Raw genomic sequence first — 24,830 nt, 5'->3', positions numbered from 1 at the left:
ACGGGGTCTATCGGGGGGGGGGGACGAAAAGTCGGAACCCCATAGAAGTTGTTATCGAAAATAAACGCGCATTCACTTAGTTCATTTATGTATTATTATTAAGTGCACCGGGGGTTTGAAACAACTAGGAGAAGAAAATGACCGAACTCAGTTCTACCTTCAAATTTACAAACATTGGTTTAATTAGAATCATAGTCATTCGTATAAAGTACCGACGTCGTTACATATGCTGGCTCTGAATAAAAACAGGCCATCCTTAGAGAGGACGGAGAAGAAGGAAACAACGTTCAACGCACTTGGTCTCGCGCTAGACTTTTTCAGAGGCACGCTCTGATGACCGAGCTTTCGCGTTACGCCTTCGAAATCAGGACTTCGGTCGGGAGGTCCCCGGTGACGATGGGGAATGCGGAGTGGGCGCGAATTGCTGGGTTCCTCGTCCTCTGCTTGGTCACCGGCGTATCCGAGGTCGTCCACGGGTTTGCCGGATTCGATATCACCACCGCGAGGCCATCATGGGAAGTGAGAACGATTGAGGACAAGGATCAGGTGATCATCGAGCATGTTGATGGGCAGCAGGTATGATATGAATAGATGTATGACCACTCGATATCGCATCAATTCATCCTCCTCTTTCATTCCATTTGGGTAAAATAACCCCAGAGCAGGGAACCTTGGCTTGCATGATTCCAAAAGGACAATTCGAGATATACTATAGGGGACATGCGCTTCTTCAGGTGTCGCGCCAAACACTGCGGCGACAGCGTCAAAGGGGTCGCTCCTTGAATCGCCTTTTGGTCACTACCGACTCCACTGCCATTCAGAAAAAAAATAAAAAATAAAATAAAACAGATAAGGGAAGCAAACGAATTGTGTGACGATTCTTGCGAGCAAAACACGGCGGCTGCACTTTCGTTTGCGGAAGCTGCACGATTGTTTAGCGCCTTTCTCAGCTCCGCTTTATTGCACGATCCCTATAGCAGCAGCGTCACCCATGCGTGTTTTTAAAGTAACAAAGCCTAAAGTCAAGAAATTCCAGCTGTATGAGTATCCTTGAAATATTTGTGTGTGAATACTACCGCTATGAGCAAGATTAACAACACCAAGAACTTTTGTGTGAAATGATGAATGAGGAGTTTCAACGCCAGGGGCGATACTCTACCCCATTGCTGGTGTTGACGCGGGGAATGAAATAATGAGCCCCTTCACAATAAGGATCGAAGTCCTGTGGTATCCAGAAAGGTAAAGAGGGCTTTGAGGTCAGAGCGTTGGTGGGCTGGATGTGGCCAGGGGCCAAGCAATTTTGTGAGAGAATCTTTTAAAAGTCCACTGAAGGTCCCAAAAGGGGTAGTACCCATTTTAATGCCGACAGCGCCCTGCTTTAGAAGTTACGCTTTTTTACGAAACTCATTTGCATTTTTATTTTAATAATGAGCGACTCCCACTCATTCACACGGTGCGCAGCTTGTAGGTGGTATCGGACAGATACTTGTAAAAAAGAAAGCTTGTGGATTGGTGCACCCGTTCGCAAATTATTTAGCCAGGGGATTTAACTGAAACACCCGGTATAGTACAGTCCCAATTCGGAATGGCGATTCGCTAGGAGCTTCTTATGTGGTGAAGTTTTCTATTGCGGCTGTGCAGAGGAGCTTCCCAACAAAACAGGGACAATGCCAACCACAGCAGACCGCTAGCACTTCTGATTCGAGGAAAGGGCGGGGGCGTTCGCGTTTCGGTCACATTAACATAAATGAAGAGTGGCCTACATGGGCGTACGCCTGCCATTTTCAACAAATCATGGACAAGAACGATATCATTCAGAAAGGTTGGCTGTCCTCTTAAAGCAGCTGACTTCACGAAATAACGTTAACCATTGCCCAGAACGATACCATAATTCTGGTTTGTGGAAAGCGGGGGCGTGTGCCTTTTTGTGAGAATTAACATAGGTGTATACGTGCTATGTAGTGAAGTTCTGCTTCAAGAGTGTAGGAATTAGTGAGAGTTATGCAGCCTATACGTAACGGCCACTGTAATCGTTCCAGAGCAAAGCCCCTGTCGATTGGCTTTTGGTGCTCGGCATTATTATCGCTGTCCTTCTGCTGCTCATGTTGTGCGTGTTGATCACCCGACTGCCCCACTCCAAGCCCAAGTACACGCGGCTCCACCTTGTGGCCGGTGGAAAGAATCCTGACCAGGCGTTCACGTACATCGACGCTTCCAACGACAGACACGTCCACCTCCAGGACAGGCCTGGTTGGAGACACGATTGGATTCCCTCTCAAGACCAGCAACACAGTAATGTCCCACATTTTGCGACCAAATTCGAGGTAACGTATTATTACCAGCGGCAAACGAAATACGGGAGGGTGAGGAACGCCTAGTTGCATATTAAGGCCGACCTCCATGGAACGAATTTCTTGCAACGAAGTTCGCGCGGCAGATTGCAACGCGCGTTCCGCCGCCAGTTGTTCGCGTCACCAGCTCCATGGGACGAAAAACCAGCGGTCGGCGTCGGAAGGTCATGCTCTTAAGTCACTGTTGCTAGAGTACAACGTGAAAGCTTAGTGGAATCAGTTGCCCAAAAAGATGCACTTAATGTCACAAATTCTGCAGCTAAATCGAACAACTGTCTAAAAAGGTGTGTACAGTAATGTACCGAAAGGAATATTCAGTACTGCGAAAGGAAAACAGGTTTCTTGGCAGAGAATGCAAGGCGTTCTAGCGGTGCAGTAGGCTAACAGACGACAGCACCTCATAGCAAGACGAAGGCAGGGGCGCGAAGCTGTAGTAGAAATCTATTGTAGCTGAAAACTCACGTGACCTCCGGAGCTCGACCAATGACTGAGGACTAGCCACCCTATTTTTTTTCTTTTTGATTATGTCGCGAATGACGTAAATGACGTGTCATCCGTTTCTCTCTCACTACTTTCCTCCTCTCTGCTCTGCTTCCCGTCTTCTTTTGTTGTTCCTTTTTTCTTTCATGCACTGTTTTTTTTTTTGTTCGCGTTTGTCGGAATGCAGTGGGTTATAGGAATACGACAGAGCCTTGGTTGTTTGTCACATGAAGTATTTCATTGTGCAACATACGGTTATGCAAGCAAGACGTACACAGGATGACATTAATATTGCTCCAGAATTTGCTTGAAGAACCTTCATAATGTCGGACTGCCTCTGGCAAGGACTGCTACTGGGAACTGGAGCTCAGTGGCTGCAAGATGAAAAAAAAATTGTATCAGATTTACGGTTATGCATGTGAAAGTTGCAATGTCAATAGAAAGAATAAAGGTGCTATTGAACGCGAAAAATAAGAGCGGTGGTAGGGTTGTGAGAAGCTCGCAGCCATGGGGTGTGATAATCGACCTTAGTATAAAAAATACCTTTTATTGCGCTACTTCACAATGATTTATTCCGACCGATTAGCCTGACAATCTTGGCTTTGGCGCTACGTACAGAACAGCTACTAAGTCAACGCGTCGTACGAAACTTTTCGAGCGAAATCACCAAGAATCAGACTTACAGTAGCGTCATACCTTTATACAGTACGACGTGAACAGGTATTTAATCATAACGTTTAGATGATATTGTTTCACGAAAAGAAATATAGTCTACCATCGTATCTGCAAAGCTACGCTATCTGTCTCGGTCACCGCGTATTCCGGTAACTGTTAAGCAACTTATTCACAATACACGAAGTGAATGCGGTGTTGTAAGGCAACAAGCAACGACAAATGACTCTAACCAGGTATCGGGTACGAGGCGTTCGGACGCTCGAACAGTTTGTAGACCAAGAAGCAGAGCACAAATGTTGCGCAGGCATCTTCCCTGGCAGCTCTTACTGTTCGAGGACACTCACATGATACAGCATACAGCTTGCGTTTTTAAACAGGAAAAATCAGAACTCATAGTCCAACACAACCGCTACACAACACGAGCCGTCCGAAACGGACGCCGTCGACTCCGTGGACGCCGGTTCCAACCGGCACAGCCGCCGCGCTGTCGCCTGTTCGAGCGCCCGCGAACAAATTTGAAAACGGCCAATCATCGCCCAGAAAACGAATTCATCCTCATGGGAACCAATCAGTAATCACTAGCCACCGGATGTCTCCATGACGTTCAATTTATGACGTTTTCTGACGTCCGATGACGTGAAACGCATGAAGCGCCTCACTTTATCCCGCAAAGGAACTGGCGAGTTTCGGGCCCTTGACGAAGGCGACTCGCGTGAGCGGACGACCACGCGCAGACAAGGCAGCGCAGCTGGCGCCGATTCCTAGCGGATGAGCGCTTTGATTGGCCGGCCTCGTGTTCATCTGCAGTTGACGCTTCCGGAATCGCGGACGCTGGGCGAAAATATCTGGCATGGGCAGATCGCCGGCGGACGCTCACATTTTTGACGCCTCGCGTAGGGCAGCCGACGCTGAGCGCATTTCGCAGCTAATTCGCTGTACATTCGTTCCATGCAGGTTGGCCTTTACCCATACCTACTATTTCCGTTCAGAGGTTATACCATTACACCAATTGTTAATACAGAATTACAATCGCGGAGGGGTGTTGCAAGAAGATCGGAGAGGAGTTCATTATTAACGTTACGTTGTAACATCTTCGGAGAGGAGTTCATTATTAAAGTTACGTTGTAACATCTTTATGTATAATTACCGATGATCGATCAATAGGGACCGGGATTTTATGCACAAAAAACTGGCAAAATATGCACGCAAATACGCTTCACGAAACGTCTAAATGTGAACAAATTATGCAGAAATATGAATTTCGGAAATGTTCGAATATTATTATGCCGGGAATGTTGCTCCAGAAGCTTTTCTGCAACCTAGGAACTGTATAAATACCCAAATTGTCTGTAAAACAACTTTCTGCGGATGAGAAAGCACATTCCTTATTGGCAGTTTTAACGTACGTTGACGCGTGCGCACTGCGTGCGTGGGCATTGCTCGTTGGTCATTGCAGCATGGCGTGCACCGTAGCCATACTCGTTTTAAACTTAGGGGCGATTAAAAACTTCCGGTTTTGCCATGTATCGCGAAAATGTGCGCTATGTCAATGGATGTTAATGGACGAATTAGGTAGCAACCTAGCTCATCAACGACATGTGCTGAGCTCTTCGTGGTGCTGTTCATTGCCCTCGAGAACGCCGCCCCTAGACTGCAATGCTTTGATTTTCTTATTTTTATAAAGTACAATTTGAACTCGCTGATTACTTGTCGCGCGTTCTGTTTTCAGAAGTTGGTTTTGGGTACTAGTGCCAACTAGCCGATTCCGCTATTGCATACCACGAAGCAGCCTAAACGCAGCGGAGTAGCTTAGATGTGTAGCTGGAACACGGGTTTTGCGCCGATGACCTCGGTTTTAGAACGTGGAAAGAGAACGGCAAAAGTGAAAAATTGTTTAAATGGGTCCGAAATATGATATAATATGCAACCGGCGTATCATATGACGATCGGGAACAAACATGCCGAAATATGCAATTATACCATACACGAAACATTGCAGAATTGTGTCGTCGTGATTGGTAATGTGCGGGGAAACGTTGGATATCAATTAGAATCCATTCAAAAAATATGCGGTGTGCATGAGCTCCCGGGCCCTATAATGGCAAAGCTGAAATGACAAAGGTCTCCTGGCAAAGGGCGCACTGGAAAGAAAGAGAGGGGTTGTCGCCGTTGTCGTCAAAGCTTTTGGGGGTGTAGGGGTGTTTAAATAAATCACTTCGTTACCCCTTGCCCCCTTGCTGGATACGTTGCCGTCAACATTTTAAGGCTCGTTCAAATACATGATAATAAGAACATAACCTCAAGCTTCTCATACCTGCTTCCTAGGAACACGCTTACATCCACTGAGGCGAACGCTATAGAGACGGGTTGCAGTCATAGATCGAGTTACGTTCGAGTTAGTCATAGATCGAGAGAAGTTACCCGGCAAAAAGAACTCGGTACGAGTTAAGTTAACCGTGTGAAAACTAACTACGTTAATAACGACACAAAATAGCACTACACAGGTGCAGCGCGCGTGAGCAGTTGAGTTCGACCTTGAGTAGCCTGCGGAGGAGTGCAACACGCTTACATCGTGTTATGTAGCATACTCAGGCAAGTGTAAAACGAATTGTCACTTTTGATATGGCTATTTCTGGCGACTGCATGCCCTGCTCTCTAGTATTATTTCACTGCCCTTTTGCACACGAAACTCCCATTTCCAAACAAACCCCCCCTTTTTTTTAAAGCAGAATTTGCTTATACTACAGCGTGACGCTGGTTGCGAGACGGATGCGAAACCCAACACAGTGTTTGTCACCTATCTGTGTAAATGTGTTCCAGTCTTGTGATAAGTGACTATAAAAAATTCTTCCAGGCTGGGGGAAGTCCCAAGCAGAGAACAACCTCAATCACTCTACGAGGCAATGCTAGGAGGCCACAGACGACCACTGAGCGCGAACCTCCGGCAGACCGAAGTCTTCCCTGCTACAACGGCGAAGGGCCCGTCGTCAACAAGACATATTCGCGAGAAACAGTGGACTCCCCTGTGGCTGACGAACCTCCTTACAAGCAGATGAAGACGGTCGACGGTCAAGATGGCCTTGAGGCTAACAGCACTTGCGTCACGTTGGCATCTCGGGAGACGTTTGTCCGCGCCTGCAGCCCCGTCGGTGTAACTGTTTACAACCGTCACGTCGTAACCGAAGTGAGATCGCCCGCTTCATTGCCTCCCTTGGCTCTTTCCAGCAAAAATTTTGACATAGCGAGCCCAGACACAAATCTAGCAACACCCGAAGTGAAGAACAACGGGAAAGACCCAAGAGATACCGAATACGAATCTCTCCGTCCACGTTCGACCCAGAGTATCCCCTTGGCAAGTACTGATACAACAAAGTTTATTGTTTCGCCAGGTACAAGTACAGGACATGAGTCAATATTACGCGGTCCGTCAACGCGACTTGAGAGCGGGCATGCGACCAGGGAGCTTTCCTTGAGGGAATTCCCTCCGACAATGACTCCATCTGATGAAACCACCGGGAAGCCGCGGGTAAGGCGGAGGGCACTTGCGTTGGACGTTGAAATATCCCCAGGAGAGGATGTTCCGCCAGCAGGAAAGCAGAGTAACGTTCCAACGTCGGATCATACAGAGTTAACGGATCCAGGTCTGCACCCTGTTAGGAGAAAGATATCGGGCGCAGCGATTCCATCTGAAGAGGGTTACGTTCATCAGATGACCCTGGTGGAACCACTTTTCGTTTCTGATCAGCGGACTGACATAGGCCAAGCAGAAAGGCCTGAGAAGGAGGAACGGCCGACACCACTTCGCAGGACTTCAATTGAACGCAGGGCGAGCAGCAGTGAACGTGCCATGGAAAACGGAACTGGAGGAGGTTTAAATTACATTTTGTTTGAAGAGAGGCCTAGCATTGAGTATTTCCCCTACGAGAGTATAGAATATGCGCCTGTAATGAGACAGACAACGAATGTTCGAAATGCACAGGACGCGCTGGCGAGAGTAACATCTGAAGTTCCTGCAGTGCATGCAATTGATGGCGAGGAAAAAGAACAAAATCAACAAGCTTATCTCACACCTGAGCTCAAACGTTATTCTGATGCACCACCAGAAGATGCACGCGATCTTACTGACACACAATCACTGGACCAGAGCGCACGACTTCATCCCGATGCTCCTGTCACTGCACGACATGGAACATCCTTGCAGTCTCCCATTATACACATGTCACGGTCTGAATTCTCTGATACAGCAATGCTTGATTTAAGTCTTATTCCACATGAACAGGAATCACTGCTACCATCGCCGACACCATCAGCAGACTTCGAACTGCGAAGAGCGGATGACGAATCTGTTAGCCTTTTGGAAGAGCTTCGCGATGCTGAGCGGCAAATGATGCTGTCTGGAAATGGTATACCTGCTATCGATGACAATCGCTTGCAGGTTAGGCAGGATATTGCAAAGAAAACTACTGGGAGGGTGGTTTCAAAAGAAGCTGTGACTGAGTGTTTCAACGAACTAATACATCATATGTATGCGGTCGCAACACGGGAAGACGAAATTCTGGATAGAGCGAGCGAAAATATCACTCAACTGTCCGGAGCGTCGTCTCCTAACTTCACTGATGTCGCCGAGGCGGAAATTCCGAATTCGGGAACGTTGTCTGGGTCTACATCGCCGTCTTCCGGGTCGGAACGTAGAGGGCAGAAGAGACTTGTGAAGACAAGACCTGTTAAAAAAGCAACCACACATATAGTTTTCTCCTCGTCCGTTCCTTTCGAACAAGAAACCGCGGATTCACAAGCGTTTGAGCCATCTCCCGAAGTTCTTGAGGTGGTTGATGACGACCTCACCGGTATTCCAGACGAGGTACGGACGACGCTTTCTGCGAGGAGTCCAAACGTCGAGTACGCACTAGGTAGCGGGATTGATGACACAGTGCCCAGCAGTAGCGCGAAGAACCAGAACGCTGAAAGCAAGCTTGAAAAATCAAACACGACGAGCCCTTGGCGCCGTATCAGTTCCCCACAGTTCTTCAATGAGAGGAGTTCATCATTACCATCTGGTCTATCTACGCCACGTTCACAGGGAAGAAAGGAAGAACAGACTATGCTTATAACTGCCCCAGACATTTCGGAAGCGCCTTTCATAGAGACAGACTCACCTCCTGTGTCCCTTACGCCCCAGAGGTCCATGACTACAAGCCCTCGAGAATACAGCCGCTCGACTCCGGGTAACTTGCAACGTTCGAAGACTTCTTGGACGCCTGGGAAGTCACCCACGAAACCCGTGTCACCGGGAAAATATGGGGCACAGCCAAGAAAACTGTCTGACGACGAGGTTACGAATGTTGAACCGAAAACTGGGTAGGTCTCCAGTAAAGCGTCGGCGGAGACGCATGTGGAGCCGCCGCAGAGGTCGCTGAAGGTGCTTCCCGATGAAGGGCCACACAGCGAGAAAGCGAAGGATTAGACCCCGACATAATACCGCTAATGGTTAAAGATACGGTAATAGCATTTTTATTCAGAAGTGTTAATAAACCTACATCAAGTGACAGTCTGTTCACCGTTCTGAATTCTGGCTTAGTCTGAGGCACAATACAGCAGGGAGCTTTGGTAGGCTTACAAGGTAGTGATGCAAAACTATGGATAGTCTTATGAGAATCGAATTGTCGATAGTGGACTGTCGACAGTATACTATCGATAGTTTGATGATGATGATGATGATTGGTGTTTTAATGGCGCATCGACAACACAGGTCATAGTGCGCCAACACTGTGATTGAAATGTGAAAGCAACTGATAAAAAGCAAGCCTAGAACTACAAAAGGTTTACAATACCAATGTCCTTTAAACAATGGAAAACTCTACTAAAAGGGATGATAGCCTCATAACCGAGCAATAGCGCTGAGTGAAGGGGCAAAAATATGTATAAAACTATGTGAAGTGGTACTGACGATGAGTTTCGTGGTGTGGGCAGGTGATAAGAATGTGCATGACAGAGAGGAGTTCACCACAGTGCACACACTGTGGCTCTTCTCGACAGAGTAAAAAGTTGTGCGTGAGGAAGGTGTGGCCTATCCGCAACCTCGTTCGCAGAACACACGAGACACGATTTTCCTGGAAGTCTCTATAACTTTGGATTTGTTGTTTAATCAAGTGTACCTTGTTTTGTGTTCCAGAAGCTCTGCCATTTTGTGTACAGTGATTTCCTAAGTGCTGACCTAATATCTTGCATAGGTATTTCGAAAAGACTGACGTCTTTTGAAGCTGCAGCAGCCCGGTCCACAAACTTATTTCCTTGTATGCCTGTGTGGCTAGGCACCCAGCATAAAATAACTGAATATCCCCTCTTCTGTGCCATACTGATTAAGGACTGTGCACGCTGTATCAAAAAATTATTTGGTTTGCGTGTGCTACAAATCGCATTAACAGAACTTAAAGAATCGGTATATATTGCTGCTGACCGGATGCAACATTGAAGAATGTGGTTAAGTGCAAGGATGATGGCATAGATTTCTGCAGTTAAGATAGATGCTATACTGTTTAGACGATGTGACCTCACGCATGTGCCACAAGTCATGGCACAGGTCACTCCTGCGCTAGACTTTGATCCGTCCTGTAAATTTCTGCGGGAGTCCCAAAACTTTCCCTCACGTGTTCAAATTCTTGCTGTAGTACTTGTGTAGAGGTGTTGTGTGTGCTGTACTTAGTCAATGTAGCATCATACCTTGGCGGTGGTTGCCAAGGTGGGACTATTTTACCATATTCTACAACTTGGCAATCATAGGAAGAAAAACTGTGATCCTCAATATCTCGTTCAATTCTCATTGAAAGAGGGGGAACTACCGAAGGTCTGTTAATAAACAGCTGTTTGAACCGTGTACTTTTAACACAATGCCTGCGGGACACCATTCTCCTGCTCAAACAAATGTGATAAGGTTGTTCCCAGCTGAACTCTAAATGTTCTGTGTTGAAGGAAGTCAGCAATACACTTCAAAAGACGAGCCCGTATGCCGAACGAATGGAGGTCCTGTAGGATACCGTATCGGCACGCAGTGTCATATGCTTTTTCCAAGTCGAAGAAAACTGACAAGCAGTGTTGCCTCCTGACAAAAGCTTCACGAATGGTTGTTTCTAGACGAACGAGGTGATTTATTGTGGAGCACCCCGTTCAAAAACCACACTGAAATTCTGATAGACACTTATTCATTTCAAGAAAATGAACCAATCGGTTATTCACCATTCGCTCAAAAGTTTTGCCTATGCAGCTAGCTTGTGAGAGCGATGGGACGATAACTGGCAGGACAAGAGGTTTCCTTCCCTGGTTTCAGGAGGGGGATTATGGTGGCAATTTTCCACGCAGACGGTAGTGTCCCCTGTATCCAAACATGGTTGAAGAACTGAAGTAAACATTTTTTTTTATATGTCAGACAAGTTTTCAAGCATTGAATATGTAATACGGTCTGGGCCTGGAGCAGTCGCTTTTGCTGACAACAAGGAGTGTGACAATTCTACCATGGTGAAGGGCTGGTTACATCCAAAACCGTCTCAGCCATTTACTGGAATCTTTTGTTTTTCAGCCCTTTGTTTAATTTTAAGGGATTCACTGCTATAATGGACAGAACTTGAAATGCTTTGGAAGTGTTCCCCGAGTGCGTTAGCCTGTTCTTCTAGGCGTTCGCATACATGACCGTTAACTTCTAAAAGAGGGACTGAATGACTGATATGCTCTCCTCTGGTTTCACGAAGTCTGTCCTATACCATTTTGGACGGGGTATTACAAGATAGAGAAGATGCAAAAGTTCGCCAAGAGGATCGTTTAGCCTGTTTTCGTGTCCATCTGGCCTTTGCTCGATTGCCTTTTTGAAAGGTAAAAGATTTTCTGAGGTGGGGTATCTTCGAAATGTACCCCATGCACAATTTTGAAGTTTGCGAGTTTCCTCGCATTCATTATTCCACCAGGGTTTAGGTCGCTTTGGGAGGCGACCAAAAGTCTGGGGAATGGATTCTGTTGCTGCATCAAGTATGATGTTGCTGATAAGACAACTAGCTTCTTCTATCGTTACGCTATCAATAGGAATTAAAGACATGTCACTCCTTTCTGAAAACTGATTCCAGTCTGCTAGATGGAGTTTCCATCTAGGAGGTCGTGTTGTCAGAGGGTTCACTGGCGTAAGATATTTTAACACCACTGGGAAGTGGTCACTCCCAAGCGGGTTTTCTTCTACAGTCCATTCTATCTCTTGAAACAAGGATGGACTGCAAAAGGACAAGTCTAAGGCTGAGAGAGACTGACTTGAAGAATGTATGTATGTAGGTGCCCCTGTGTTCAAAAGACAGATGGACGATGATAATAAAAATTTCTCTAACATTTTCCCTCGAGTGTCAGTTCTTGTACTGCCCCAAAGTGGATTGTGAGCATTAAAGTCACCTAGAAGTATAAAAGGACTAGGAAGTTGGCTGCACAAGTTTTCTAATTCTTTTTGTGTAATTGTGCCGGATGGTGGCAAATAGACTGAGCAAATGGTGAGTATCCTGTCCAGACACATCTGCACAGCTACAGCTTCCAAATCTGTAACTAGATGTACCGCTTTCGTTGGGAGAGATCCTCGCGTGACGATCGCAACACCACCAGATGCTCGGGTGGCGTCAGTTCGATCTCTTCCAAAAATATTGTGTCTACGCAGTGGGTTCTGTGTTTGTGTGTTCAGATATGTTTCTTTAAGGCAAAAGCATGATCTGTTATACTTTTCGGAAAGATCGTTGACATCATCTAAATTTGAGAGTAAGCCACGGCAATGGAGCCATTGGAGCATCGTGTGCTGCATAATGATGGCAGTAAGAAGAAAAACGTGCGTCAGGAACTTTGGCCGCCTAGGAAGGGCTTCATTTATCTATTTTTTGTTGTGGTGTAACTCGCGGCCTTGTGTTTTTTTTTCCGCGCAGCTGCAAGCACCTTGTGAGATATGTCAGGGAGTGACCCACTCCCCGACAGACTAGATCTGTTCTTTTCGGGGGCTTGGGAGCTCGTGCTCGCAAAAGAGCGCTCAGAGCTCCTCTCGTCCTCGCAATCCATGGATGTCACCTCCGTGGACTGTGAGGACAGAAGTGGCGTCGGTGTTAGTGACGCCACTGGAGTTTCGGGGACTGGAGGTGGATGTGCACCTCGTTGAACTTCATTTGTGGTTGTCTCTGTCAGTAGTGATTGCTCACTCTGTGTGTACAGTGTTAGTTTCACTTTCTGTTTTACGGCTGTGGCAAAATATCATTTTCGAAAAAGATGGGAGCTACTTTTTTTCTTGCTTCTGGGTAACTGATGTTCTGTGTAACCTTAACCTGCAGGACTTCTTTTTCATATTTCCACTTTGTACAGGACCTCGAGTAGGATGGGTGGTTGGAAGAACAGTTGACACAGCAGTCTAGCCCTTTGCATTCTTTAGTCTCATGATCAGACTTTCCACATCGTGCACTACAGGGAGAGCCATGGCACCCGTCTGCAGCATGTCCAAACCTGTTGCACCGAAAACAGCGCAACGGGTTCGGTATGTAAGGTCGGACTTCTGCTGACAGGTAGCCTACTTTTAGTTTTGTTTGAAGTGTGGGCCTGTCAAAAGCAGCAATCTTTACTCCCATCATTTCATGAGCGTTCAATATACGGTTGCAGTCTTTCTCATTCGTGCATTTTATGAGCAAGTCCCCAGATCTGATACGTTTTATTTCCGTGATATTTTTAGACAGGGATGCCACCGCTTTTTCAATAAAAAATGGTGACATCTTTCCCAGTAGTACATTTTTCTCTTTTTCGGAGTCTGCACTAGACAGTACTATGTTCTTGGAAATGAACTGTTTAGATGTACTTTGTAAAACTTCGGTCCGTGGTCGCTTCGCGGCCACGATCTCAAGAGAGGAAGAAAATTTACCCATAGAGGTTTGTTGAAACGAGTATTTCAAAGAGTCGCCCGTACTTCATACTCATACATACGGGAAGGTCCCGGAGTTTTGACAACCCATCGGCCGGAGCTCGACCAATGCCCCGACCGCCACCGTTCAAGGTTTCTACCCTTCGCCTTACATCCCCTCGGCACAGTACGGATAACACCTTGGGACTGGGGGCTGAGGTCCGTGATGGCGCCACTCACCAAACACCAGCCGAAGCAGGTGCCCCCCGCGGGGCTATCGATAGTTTGCAGATACAAATAGAAAAAGAAAGCGCCTCACTTCCACAAGTTTTACAATACAACTCAGAGCAGCTTTCCCTCCGACGCAGACCTTGAGCTTCTAATGCCGCTCAGGCACAACCCAAGATCACGTTATTCTCTCTGAATTGGACTGCAGCATTGCAGTCTCATGAGGGCGATGATTATGACGAGCATCTTTCCCTACTTGCAGTGCATCATTCATACATTACAGCTTAACGGAAAGAACTTGCGTTGCACGTGATTCTGTGTTCGTTGTCATTGTGCCTGTCCGAAAAAGCAGACTGAAACGAAAGCATTGATAGAAGAAAATCTAGGTACCGATAGTAAAAATCGATTATCGTAAAACTGTCGATAGTTTTTGAACACTATCGACTGTTTTGAAACAAACTATCGATAGTATCGATAGCCATTTTATCGATAGTTTTGTATCACTACTGCAAGGGCACTGCAAGGCTTCTACGTCTGACAGAGAACGCTAGTGGCAGCAATGGCGTACCCAAATGTGTGAAACGGAAGGACCCCTTTGGCTCGAGCTTTAGTGTTTTAGCGATGATGGCTGACACATGGCGCGCCCAGTTCTTGTGTTCAAGAATTTTCCAAGCACCCCCGTACCCCCTAACACACCCCCAAAATTCTTGCCTGTCAGTAAGGCCAAAGAAGCCAGGAAAGCTGGAAACGGTTTAAGCAGTAGCTTAAATTTGCTACGATGCGGAAATGAACTTCCACTCGGAAAACATGTTCTTCCTACCTCACGTGACAGTGTCAGCAGTGCTACTGAGCGTTGTAATCGGAAAAACGTGTGCTCTAAGCTAATATGTCATATTATGCTGGCGATACAGGACATTATTTTCAAGATTGTTCTTGTTTAGAAGTAGGATAAGCACGATCTAGGCTGCTCCACTGGACAAAGGTAACTTCGCACCACCTGGCGTCACCATGAAAGTCTGACTCGTGAAAACTGTTTCCTGCACGAAAACCCTGTGCGTGCGGTGTTATATGGAAAAAGGGGATATGTCATGCTTCTGGGTTTTGTTCAATTTCTGCTAAGTCATACACTCAGAAACAATGCTAAAGGGACGTGCATGTAGAGTAGACACATTCATATGTTACACATTTTGCATTTGGGTTATTCGAGGAAACTCATCTGCAATTACTTTACCAAATATTCACTTGCTGTTTTTTCGGTTTGGGATTTTTCGACTTATCCCAGTATTGCATGCATAGGCTCAAATTACTATCAAAAAGGAGTCTCCTTACTCCCTTTAGGTAGTGAGGAGACCCTTTAACTCCCTGCTGGAGAGTAATTGTACACTCCAAAGGGAGTGATACATGTGGCAAGGGTGTACTCCCCAAAAAGGAGTTACTTACCCTTTTTTTAAACTGTGTAGTCTGGCCTTACACCTTTTGCTTCCGTTACTTTCGTTCTTGATACGAAAGACTGACGATTGTTTTTGTGTCACAAAAGAGTGATTCGTCACGTAGCAGGTGTTCCTTTCTTGCATCCTACCGGACCTCTTTTCCGGAGGTTCTCATTCTCAAAACAATGAACATTTATGATTACCGTTTATTAGCCACATATATTATTTCAGTGAAACAAAATAATTACACTTTCTTAGCACTAGATCGACCAACCGTACTTTGCGCCATGGCAAACGTTATTTCACCCCGCGAGCGCGTACTAATTTTGGTTTACAGTCGGTCGCATACAAGCTGCCGCGACATATAAATTATTGTGTGCAGAACAATATTAAAATTGATTCTCTCCCTCTACGATCATTACGAGCATTATATATTGAATAAATTTTCGACTATCAGGCGCACATGTATGGGAGATTGTATGCTTTTGACAGGAGTTGTCCTACAGTTTTGCCTAACTACTGATTGAGTGAAATTTCCTCTCTTTTCATTTTCTTGTATGTTTACTACAATCGAGTGTTTTTGTTATATTATTAACAGATGGATCTTCAATAGTATGAATTTTTATTGAACGATGTGTGCCGGCCTGCAAGATGTACACAGGGGGTCGGGCCGCATCAAGCTGCACACCAGCAGCTTTTTGCCTGACCTCCTCACAAACGTGTTTGGGAAATAAATAATTGAACTTAAAAAAAAAAAAATGAAGGCACATTTGCTTTTTACCACCTTCATTCCCTCTTTTCTTGGGACCTTTTCCCATATGCACATCTCTTCTATCGTATTTCTTCTTCAATGGCTTGTTGTCATTTGTTGCGGTGAAATGAGGATAAGGCCTCTTGGAAACTCTGCGGCTCAAGTGGGGTGTCGTTGGCTTGGCGACTGTATCCGGCTTTGTTGGGCCTACGGCTAACCCGCCCGGTTTTTTTATGCAGTCTCTTGGACTTTCGACCCTCAATGTCGTTTTGCGCGGGTTCGTTATGTCGGATTCGGGTGCGGTTTGTAGTTCTTCTTGACATATTGTCAATGGAACGTACTGGAATCCTCAATGACACTTTGTTGCAGAAGTTCTGATCCTCGTGTGTCTTCCCAAAAGAAAGGTTTTCTGCTGAAGAACACTTGGTCTTTCGAGGGGTCGTACAGCCTATACCCCTTTCGGTCATCACTGAAGCCTACAAAGATGCAGGACTTGCTTCGCGAGTCGAACTTGCGTGAAGCCGTGAGGCTGCCGATGCGTTGGAGATACAACCGAAGATTCTGAAGTAACTCACAGACTGTTTTTGCGCGGTTCAAATTTCCGTGAGTACTATGTCATTTAGTATTCGCTTAGCGCAACGATTTTTGACGTACACAGCAGTGTTCATTGCTTCAGCCCAGGATTTTTCGGGCGCGCTTGAGTCACGTAGAAACGTCCGGCCCGTTTCAACAATGGTCCCATTCGCCAGCTCAGCACCACTTTGTTCTGGAGAATAGGGAACGGTCCTTTCATGTACAATGCCTTTCTTCCTGAAGAAATCTTGTAGTGGCTTGCCTAGGAATTCTCCGCCGTTATTTGTTCGCATTCGTTTGGCTTTGTTCCCAGTTTGGGTTTCCGCCATGCGTACGAAAGCTTCTGTCTCGTCAGTTGCATCTTCCTTGTGCTTGAGAAAACGAACAAATATTTTTCGACTGTAGTCGTCGATGATCCTGAGAAAAAATTTGTTCCCACCTACCGAAGCTTCGTGAAAAAGACCGCAAATATCCATGTGTACAAGCTCCAAATTTTTGTCTCGTCGCCCTCCTACATTCGGGAATGAGCTGCGCAGTTGTTTTCCGTTGAGGCAATTGATGCAGGGAATGATATCTCCAGTCAAGTTTGGGAGTCCCCTAACGGTATTCAGACGTTGCATCTCACTCAACGTCGAGTAGTTGACGTGCCCCTTACGCTTGTGCCACAAATTCTTTAGATCTTCTTTTGATGTGCGGGCATGTTCTGGGCCTGGTGGGATGACCTTGGTACAGCTTGTAAATGCCGTATCTGTCTTCAGAGCTGAAAACAAGCTCCTCTTCGCAATAGACTTTGCATAGGCCGTCGAGAAAGAGAACCGTGAACCCAGGTTGTGCCAGTTTGGACACGGAGATAAAGTTATCAGCCATCCCTGGTACGTGAACCACGTTCCTTGCTGTCAAGGAGCTCACTTTCCTTCCGTTCGTGACTTGGAGTTTAATGTCGCCGACGCCCAGTGCTTGCATTACTCGTCTGTCTGCGAACGTGACTTTTCTCTCCTCGTTCTTGTAATTTCAAAGAACGTTCAGGGATCCTATCATGTGATTTCTTGCTCCATAGTCGACTGTCCAACAGTCGTGGGATTTATTATTTTCGCTAGTACAGAAAGCATATTCGCTTCGTGGGCCTTGTGTTGGGACTTCTTCATTGGTGGAGTTTGCTATCCACGCAGTCGGCCTGTCCCTTCTACGGTTAACGGTGATGGGGTTCCGCTCTCGTGGCCCCGACGAACGGCAGTCACTGGCAAAATGGCCTGGTTTACCGCAGTTGTAACGATGTAGTTTCTCTATCACTCGTGTTCCTCTCTTCAGGACTCGCGCTCTGTGCGCAACTCCTTCTGTAGTATCCCTCCCCTAGTAAAAATTCCAGCTGGAAATGCAGTGGGAATTCCAGCTGGATTATTGGACTGGTTCCAACCTGGAACATGACTGGATCTAGCCTAGAAACAGGCTGGTTCCGGCCTGGAATTTAACTGGATCTAGCCTGTAAGCGGGATTATACCAGGCTATAAACAGGCTGCATCCAGCCGGAGAAAGACTGGTCTAGAACTTGTTCCACAGTGGACGCAGGCTGGAACAAGGCTGGATATGCAGCATGTCTCCAGTCGGATTATCGGGTCCCGATGTAGGAGTGCTTCCACTTCAGCCAACCTTCTGCTGGAACCCATGTTCCAAAGCAGGAGGTTCCGCTCAAGTAGAAGCAACTTATACGAGATAAATTGCTGCACAAAGCAGAAACTGGAAACACGCTAACAAATGAATAAAGTGACAATCAGCAATAAATTCAAGTATTTATTTCAACAAGAATAACTAACACCCCATAACAGGTATGATAACAGATATACTACAAATAGTTTACATGCAGCAATAGTGGCAACACTATGAGACGATAATGATATATCACACAATTTGATGCAAAGTTTGATACATGCATGTGCGAAATCACAAAGGTCACTTCTCAGTCGCTCGTTCTACAGGGTGTGTGCAGAAAAACGTGACCCGCATTTTTACATGTAACTCGTTGTCTACTTACCCGAGGAACTTCCGGTGGCGTACGATGGCGTATTTATGCTTGCAAAAACTACAAAAAAATCCTGGAAGCCATACTCAGCGTAAAAAAATACACAGAGCGCGAAAACATGGGTTTCCATACATTAGAATAGGGCGGCCATCACAGTGCATGGTAGTGCATTTCGGCATAAGGAGAGTTATGTGCAGGCACCGCTAGGGGTTCTGCCGATGAGCATCCATGTGGGACATCGTTTCGATTTATGGACCGATAGCTCCCCTAGCGGTACTTGAACACAACTCTCCTACGTCCACCATGTTGCCCTATTCTGATGAACGGAGGCCGACGTTTTCGTTGCTCCGTTTATTTTTTAAGCTGAGTATGGCTTCCACAATTTTTCAGCAGGTTTCGCACGCATAAATGCGCCACCGTGCGCCACCGGAAGTTCGTTAGTGAGGTAGACAACAAGTTATGTGCCTAAAATGCGGGTCATGTTTTTCTGCACACACCCTGTAAGTAAGTAAAAGTAAAGTAAGTCCGTCCTGTGCAAGCTGGACAATGACGCATCATGAAGGCAGTTCAAATAACTATAGATAAGTATCGGGTCACTACTGCACCTCTTGGATCAGATTTAGGACTTGAGGATCAACCGAACTACACACGCCGCATACCCTTAGATACCAACCCCCGCATACCAATAGAGCTCGTGCACGGGTTCAGGAACAAAATGCTTATTGAGCACACGACTACACAAATGCAAAGACGTTCACACTTTTATACGGTCGGCGAAGGTGAAACGCAGAAGGAAACACCTAAATTACCAGGCTACGCCTTGGACGCCAACACCACAACCAACGTTTCCCAGTTCAAAGCAGATTCTGAGTTGATCCCGATGGCGGTTGGTCGCATTTTACGATGAGAGCAATGTGGCTATAGTTTCGATTTGACAGACCGAGAAAGCTCACATCTCGCAGCGTAAAGCCAATCAACAATAATTTTTCTGCAATCTACTCATGTACGTGGAGTTCTGTGCATAACCTTGCACACTTTTGGGGTATTTATTTATTTAGTTTATTATATTTGGGCATTAATTATTTGCACACATTTGTGAAATTAATTTCGGCTTGTTTTTTGCCGTATATAAGCCAAGATTATCTTCACAACGTTCACAGCGAAGCATCTTGCACAATCCAGCGTACTCGCTGGAACATCCCGTTTCCAGCTCGGCTCCAGCAGGGAACTCCGAATGGAAGTTGGATGGTTTCAGAATGGAAATTCAATCAGCACTAGAGCCAGCATGGAAACAGCCTTGGCCAGCCCAGCTCCAGCCTCAGATGGGTTTTCCAGGCTGGTTCCACAGTGAATCCAGGCTGTTTTTTTTTTTTTTTTTTTACTTGGGTCCGCTGTCGTAGCACCTTCAGTACTATGGCGTATTTTACTCTTTCTGACGTCAAATCGGATGCGCTGTAAGCACCAAAACTCCTGGCCACGTTATAGTAAGCCTTCGGGAGCCCTTGAATCGCTAGTGAGGCCACTTCGGCCTTATCAATCTTCTCACCTAATACGCGGAGTTGCTCGGCCAGATATTCGACGCCCTGCATATACTCAGCAGCAGTTTCCTGATTTTTCCACTTGGCGTTGTTAAGTTCCCGTCTTCGTTTTCGCACTGGCATAGTGACAACGAAAACAGAATCACGTGCGACACTAGTTCTTTCCGTTTAGCTGTAATGTATGGATGATGCGCTGCAAGCAGCAAAAGAAGAAGTTCATCATAATCATCGTACTCATGAGACTGCAATGCCGCAATCAAGCCAACTCAGAGAGAATCACGTGACCTTGTGGTTGGTTTGAGCGGCATCAGAAGCTCAAGCTCAGCGTCGGAGGAAAAGCTGCTCTGAGTTGTATTGTAAAACTGGTAGAAGTGAGGCATTTTCTTTTTCTTTTTTCTTCTGCTCCCCGATAGTTTTCTGATAGCCGACTATCGCTAGTATAATTTCGACAGTATTATCGATAGCATTTTACTATCGACAGTGGGCTATCGATAGTGCTATCGATAGTTTTCTTACTATTGATACTTCGATTCACATATGACTACCGACAGTGTCGATAGTTTTGCATCACAATACTTCCTAGACGGCCTCAGGTATGCGAAAAAAGCATTTGAAAGGTGTCATTTTTTATGAATGGTCGATATTCTCGTTTGCGTAGTTAACCAATGAACACAGGTCTGCTTCAAACTTTTATTTGAAGCGAATCTTCATACAGTAGTTCATGAGCATAAATAATCTCGGGCTACCCAGAGAATGCCATCTTGCCAAAAATTACTCGTAGACTTGGCCCAAAACGCGCTCCGTTCCTGAGTTCTTACGACGTCACCGGATTCGTTCTTCGGGAAGCCATATGCTCTTCGGGAAACTAGATTGACCCTTCCGCTGTAACATCAGACAAAGAAAGCGCAGAAAAGCCGTCTGTATGTGTCAGAAGGACAACACTTTTTCTTGTTTGTGCCACCTCTAGCTGGTTTCGACTGGAATGGCCCAGCTGTTCGGGAGGAGTCTGTCGTTATAAAACTACCTCTTGCATCTCTTCTATTTATATCCTTTGCAGGTACAGCTCGAAGCAGAGTTAACTTGAACGCGCCTCCAACCTGCGGAGCGGGAAGAGAGCCACCCTAGCGGCTCTTACGATAAATAAAGGGAAAGAGCGTTTCGACTGTTCCATTTGCGCTGCGGCGGTGTCCGCCTTGCCATGAGCTCTTGACTTGGCGTCGCAATCCCGTCAGCTGTTGCTATCATCGTGACGTTTGTTTGATTTTGCGGCGATTAGGTAGAGGTGTATGCTGGCCGGTATCGTAAGGATGCGGTCCCGTTATCTCATTGATACACGCGAAGGTGGCCGTGTTCGCATTGTTTTCCGCATTGTGATAAAACAAATGAGGACGCACGGACTCTAATTGGCAAATTTGTTGGATTCACAATGAATTAGGAAAGGACTCAGTTGACCTGTAATGATTGCAATCAGTGCTAGACAACTCGATCTGCCGGGCATCATAGAATATCAGAGATAACAGCATCGCATCCTTGCGATATCGCCCAGCATACACCACTACATAATCGCCACAAACCCAAACAAACGAGTCGATCAAAACAACAGCTGAGGGTAATGCAATGCCGAGTCAACACTTCATACCAAGGCGGACGCCCCCGCGGCACAAGTGGGACAGTCGCAACACACTTTCCCTTTGTTTCGCCTAAGTGCCGCTAGGGTGGCTCTCTTCCCGCTCCGCAGGTCCGAGGCCCTTTCAAGTTAACTGTGCTTCGAGCTGTCCATTTCAATAGTCTGTGTACATGTTTTCTCCATCGCGAGTGCTAGGGTCCTCTGGTAGCCACTCGTCGATTGAGAACGCAAGTGAACCTCAACCGTATCGAGTAACTGTGGGCGACTTGGATGAAGCCCAAATCATCCAATTGATACGCTCTCCGTGCAAACACGTTTACATCCTAGAGCTTCCTTGGTTGGATGGATTTGACTCGAGGTTCTCATCTCAGGTCCAATTAAGTTGTTCTTCCAAGAATGTATACACTACGATCGTTCTGCCATACCTTGCCAATTTCGGTTTGACTGGAAAGGGTTGGAAGTACTAGTCATACTAACAGAGCCTTAGACCCCGTTGGGTGGTCTAGCCTTCGGGTGCGACTTTGGCCGCAAGGCAGTGGGCCTCAATAATCAATGCGGTACGAAGGAAAACGTTGGTTTAAATAAATGAGCGGACGAAATACGTGACGTGGAAGGTTCGCGTACAGCCGGACGTTTCCACACCCGCCATACCTGCAGTCTAACGCAGCGTTTCTTGAAAGCCCCTAGAAGTCATAGAAAGTTGTTCGTGCACGAAAGGCTCAACGCAAAGTGCAGATGACAGACAGAGTGCGTGGTGCGCTTACTTACCCAGATGAAGGCTCATTAAGGCGGAATCACTCCAATGTAATCTCTATGGGTATCACGGTGGCCAGTTCATCTCGCAAACCACGGCTCTTAGGTAGCCACACTCTGGGCACAAAATAATGGAAGAGACCATGTGGGTATCGACACCTTTTTAGTTGATCTTCTGCACACGGTTGAATTTATACATTTTTTTGCTTCCTTGGAAACAAATACATTGAGCCCTATGGGACTAGCATGAAAACGGTCGGTATAACGTCGGTGAAGAAAATTTTCCTTTTCAGAATGGTGTCCAGCAGTGCAAATGTTGATTCTGATCACCATTCAATTGAAGTTTCGTGTCAAGGCACTCAAGCTTCCGCGGTGAAGTGGACATAAACTTGGCTGTTTGTCGTCTGCTCGCCGGGGCTGCACTGTACTGCCACCACATCCAGCTTCCGCTTTGGGAGAGGGACCTCGGCTTTCGCACCTAGCTGGGAGAGGGGACGGGAGAAGGTGCGCGAGCAAGCGCGTGCAGGGCAAACTGTCCGATAATCAAGCTACATTACAAATTCCGACTTTGTTTTTCTTTACAAACATATCCTCTATGTCACTCAAGGGCTCGTGACTGAAAGAGTTAGTTGAACCTTTGGCTCACGAAACGTATTAGGGATCGTATAGTGTCTCAACTAAAGGTTGGTCCTCACTGGTGCGTTTTGACGCACAGGCATTCGTTTCGTTGGCACGCATCCTCAGCGCTCAACGCAGCGCAATGCGTTGACATGTTCTCACTGCCACGGACCTACGTCCGTCGGTTGACACATGCGGTCGACGAAGCGCACCAACGTGGGTTCAGTGCATGCCCCTACAACAGCACAGACGAAGGGTTTACGATTGAACATCGTTTTTTAAAGGCGTTTTATTTGCGTGCTGTGGTGCCTCGATATGCAAGGTCCAGAAACGGTGACGCTCAGAGATGCTTTCGCTGGATTTCTTGTGGCCCAGTATTCCTCGGCGGCGCTACTCATGTAGCAGAAATTGAAGGAGACAAGAACACACGTTTTCACGCTGCACTGCCTTTTTATAATCTAGTCCCGTCTTGTCACCTCTATTTCGCTGCAAAGCATTCATTGCACTGCAACTCCTATGGCAGCACCGAGATACACAAAACCACAAAACGCTGCTCCGTTGCCCGCCATTGCTGTTTACCTACCAAGCACAAACTGCGCACCTGCGCATGCGTCAGGTTCGCCGCTCTGATTGGTCTCCTTGCTGCGTCGAACGCACTGCTGTGCGGAAAAGTTGAGCCGTTGCGAACTCTTGTACGTCCGTGCGTGGGAGCTCTCCGTTAGCTCGTTGTCATGGTAACTGACGGATACAGGCCAACAAAACGGATGCCTGTGCGTCAAAACGCATCAGTGAGGACCAACCTGAAATAAAAAAGCTGCCGTTGTTGGTGCTAGCAAGTTTTACTCTTAAGAAAGTTCCCCAGTTGCGTACGATCCGCCTATCCACAAATGACTAGGTCAAGAAAACGTCCATCAAAGGCAAGGAAGCGAACGAAAAGAGCAAGGAGCATTGCCACAGCTCGCAAGAGGATGCGGCTTGTTGCCACATCATTGGCGGAAAACTCTGACAGGTAGGCGTCGCATGACATAATTTATAGCTGTCCAATCCCTAAAGTGGAAACATCCCCAAAGGAGTGCAAAACTTGTTCGTAAGTAAAGCACGAGATGCACCGCAAAAAAAAAAGTAAATAATAATAATAAACTAAAATAAAATAAAAGTTCACTTCGTTTTTCCTTTTTAGCTTGGAAAGTGAGTAATGACCAGATGCAGCATTTGCGCTTGCAGCGCGTTGTTGCTGACCCACGTTGGATACAGTATTCCTTACTGTATTAGAGGAAACGCGTGAGCGTCACCTACTCTCACATACGCTTACAGGTCTTTCCCCAAGAACACAATGATACTCTCAGGTCATCCCAGGGATGTTCTATTGGGACAGGAATAACATTTTTCGGACATCCCCGTATGGTCCTCAGTTTGTCAGAAAAGCGTTAAAATGCAACGCTTCGGGCCATCCCCAGAAGCTCCTCAGGAAGTGTCCCAAAAACACCACCAGTAAGGTTTTAGGAGCAAAACAGGATATCTCATTGTGTTGATTTATGTATTTATTTATTAGCGAAATGGGGCCCATGCTGAGTACAAGGCCGTTTTTCTCTTTCCGGCACTTGCTCAACCTTAGTCACCAGCTTTTCGTTTGCTGCTTTTTATTTGTTTAGCGTATTTCTCATAACGGACAAAGGGCGCGGCGGTTTAAAAAGCAAGCAGAAAGAAATATCAAAGATTTCCAGGAGCACTTTGTCCGAGAAACTCACTTCGAAAGGTACTGGACTTTCCCTCCGAACAGAAACAGATACTATTTATTGCTTGTTACGCGTCCTCCCGTAAATTTGAGAGCCTTAGTCACTTCCGAATGAGAAACGAAGGGTGAGCTGCTAAGTTTAATTCGATTATGCAAACAAAT

At 46.4% G+C, this 24,830-nt stretch overlaps 1 protein-coding gene across 1 annotated transcript; it reads left to right on the top strand.

Annotated features, from left to right (window-relative positions):
* Positions 1-305: 305 nt before the first annotated feature.
* LOC135383303 (uncharacterized) lies at positions 306-9,054 on the top strand. The gene is made up of 3 exons (XM_064612821.1): positions 306-576; positions 2,040-2,324; positions 6,361-9,054. Exons 1-3 carry the CDS (start codon positions 334-336, stop codon positions 8,866-8,868), a joined length of 3,036 nt encoding a protein of 1,011 aa, XP_064468891.1. The 5' UTR covers positions 306-333; the 3' UTR covers positions 8,869-9,054.
* The last annotated feature ends 15,776 nt before the right edge of the window (positions 9,055-24,830 follow it).

Source organism: Ornithodoros turicata, chromosome 2, assembly GCF_037126465.1.
Source record: "Ornithodoros turicata isolate Travis chromosome 2, ASM3712646v1, whole genome shotgun sequence".
In the NCBI taxonomy this organism is placed as follows: Eukaryota; Metazoa; Arthropoda; class Arachnida; order Ixodida; family Argasidae; genus Ornithodoros; species Ornithodoros turicata.
Note: the sequence above shows the minus strand (reverse complement) of the source record. Positions and strands in the feature narration are given on the sequence as shown.

Excerpts from the sequence above, each read along its gene's own strand:
- LOC135383303 (XM_064612821.1), top strand. The coding sequence starts at position 334 with ATGACCGAGCTTTCGCGTTACGCCTTCGAAATCAGGACTTCGGTCGGG. Across the intron at positions 577-2,039 it reads AGCATGTTGATGGGCAGCAG|AGCAAAGCCCCTGTCGATTG; the intron begins GTATGATATGAA and ends TAATCGTTCCAG. Across the intron at positions 2,325-6,360 it reads ATTTTGCGACCAAATTCGAG|GCTGGGGGAAGTCCCAAGCA; the intron begins GTAACGTATTAT and ends AAATTCTTCCAG.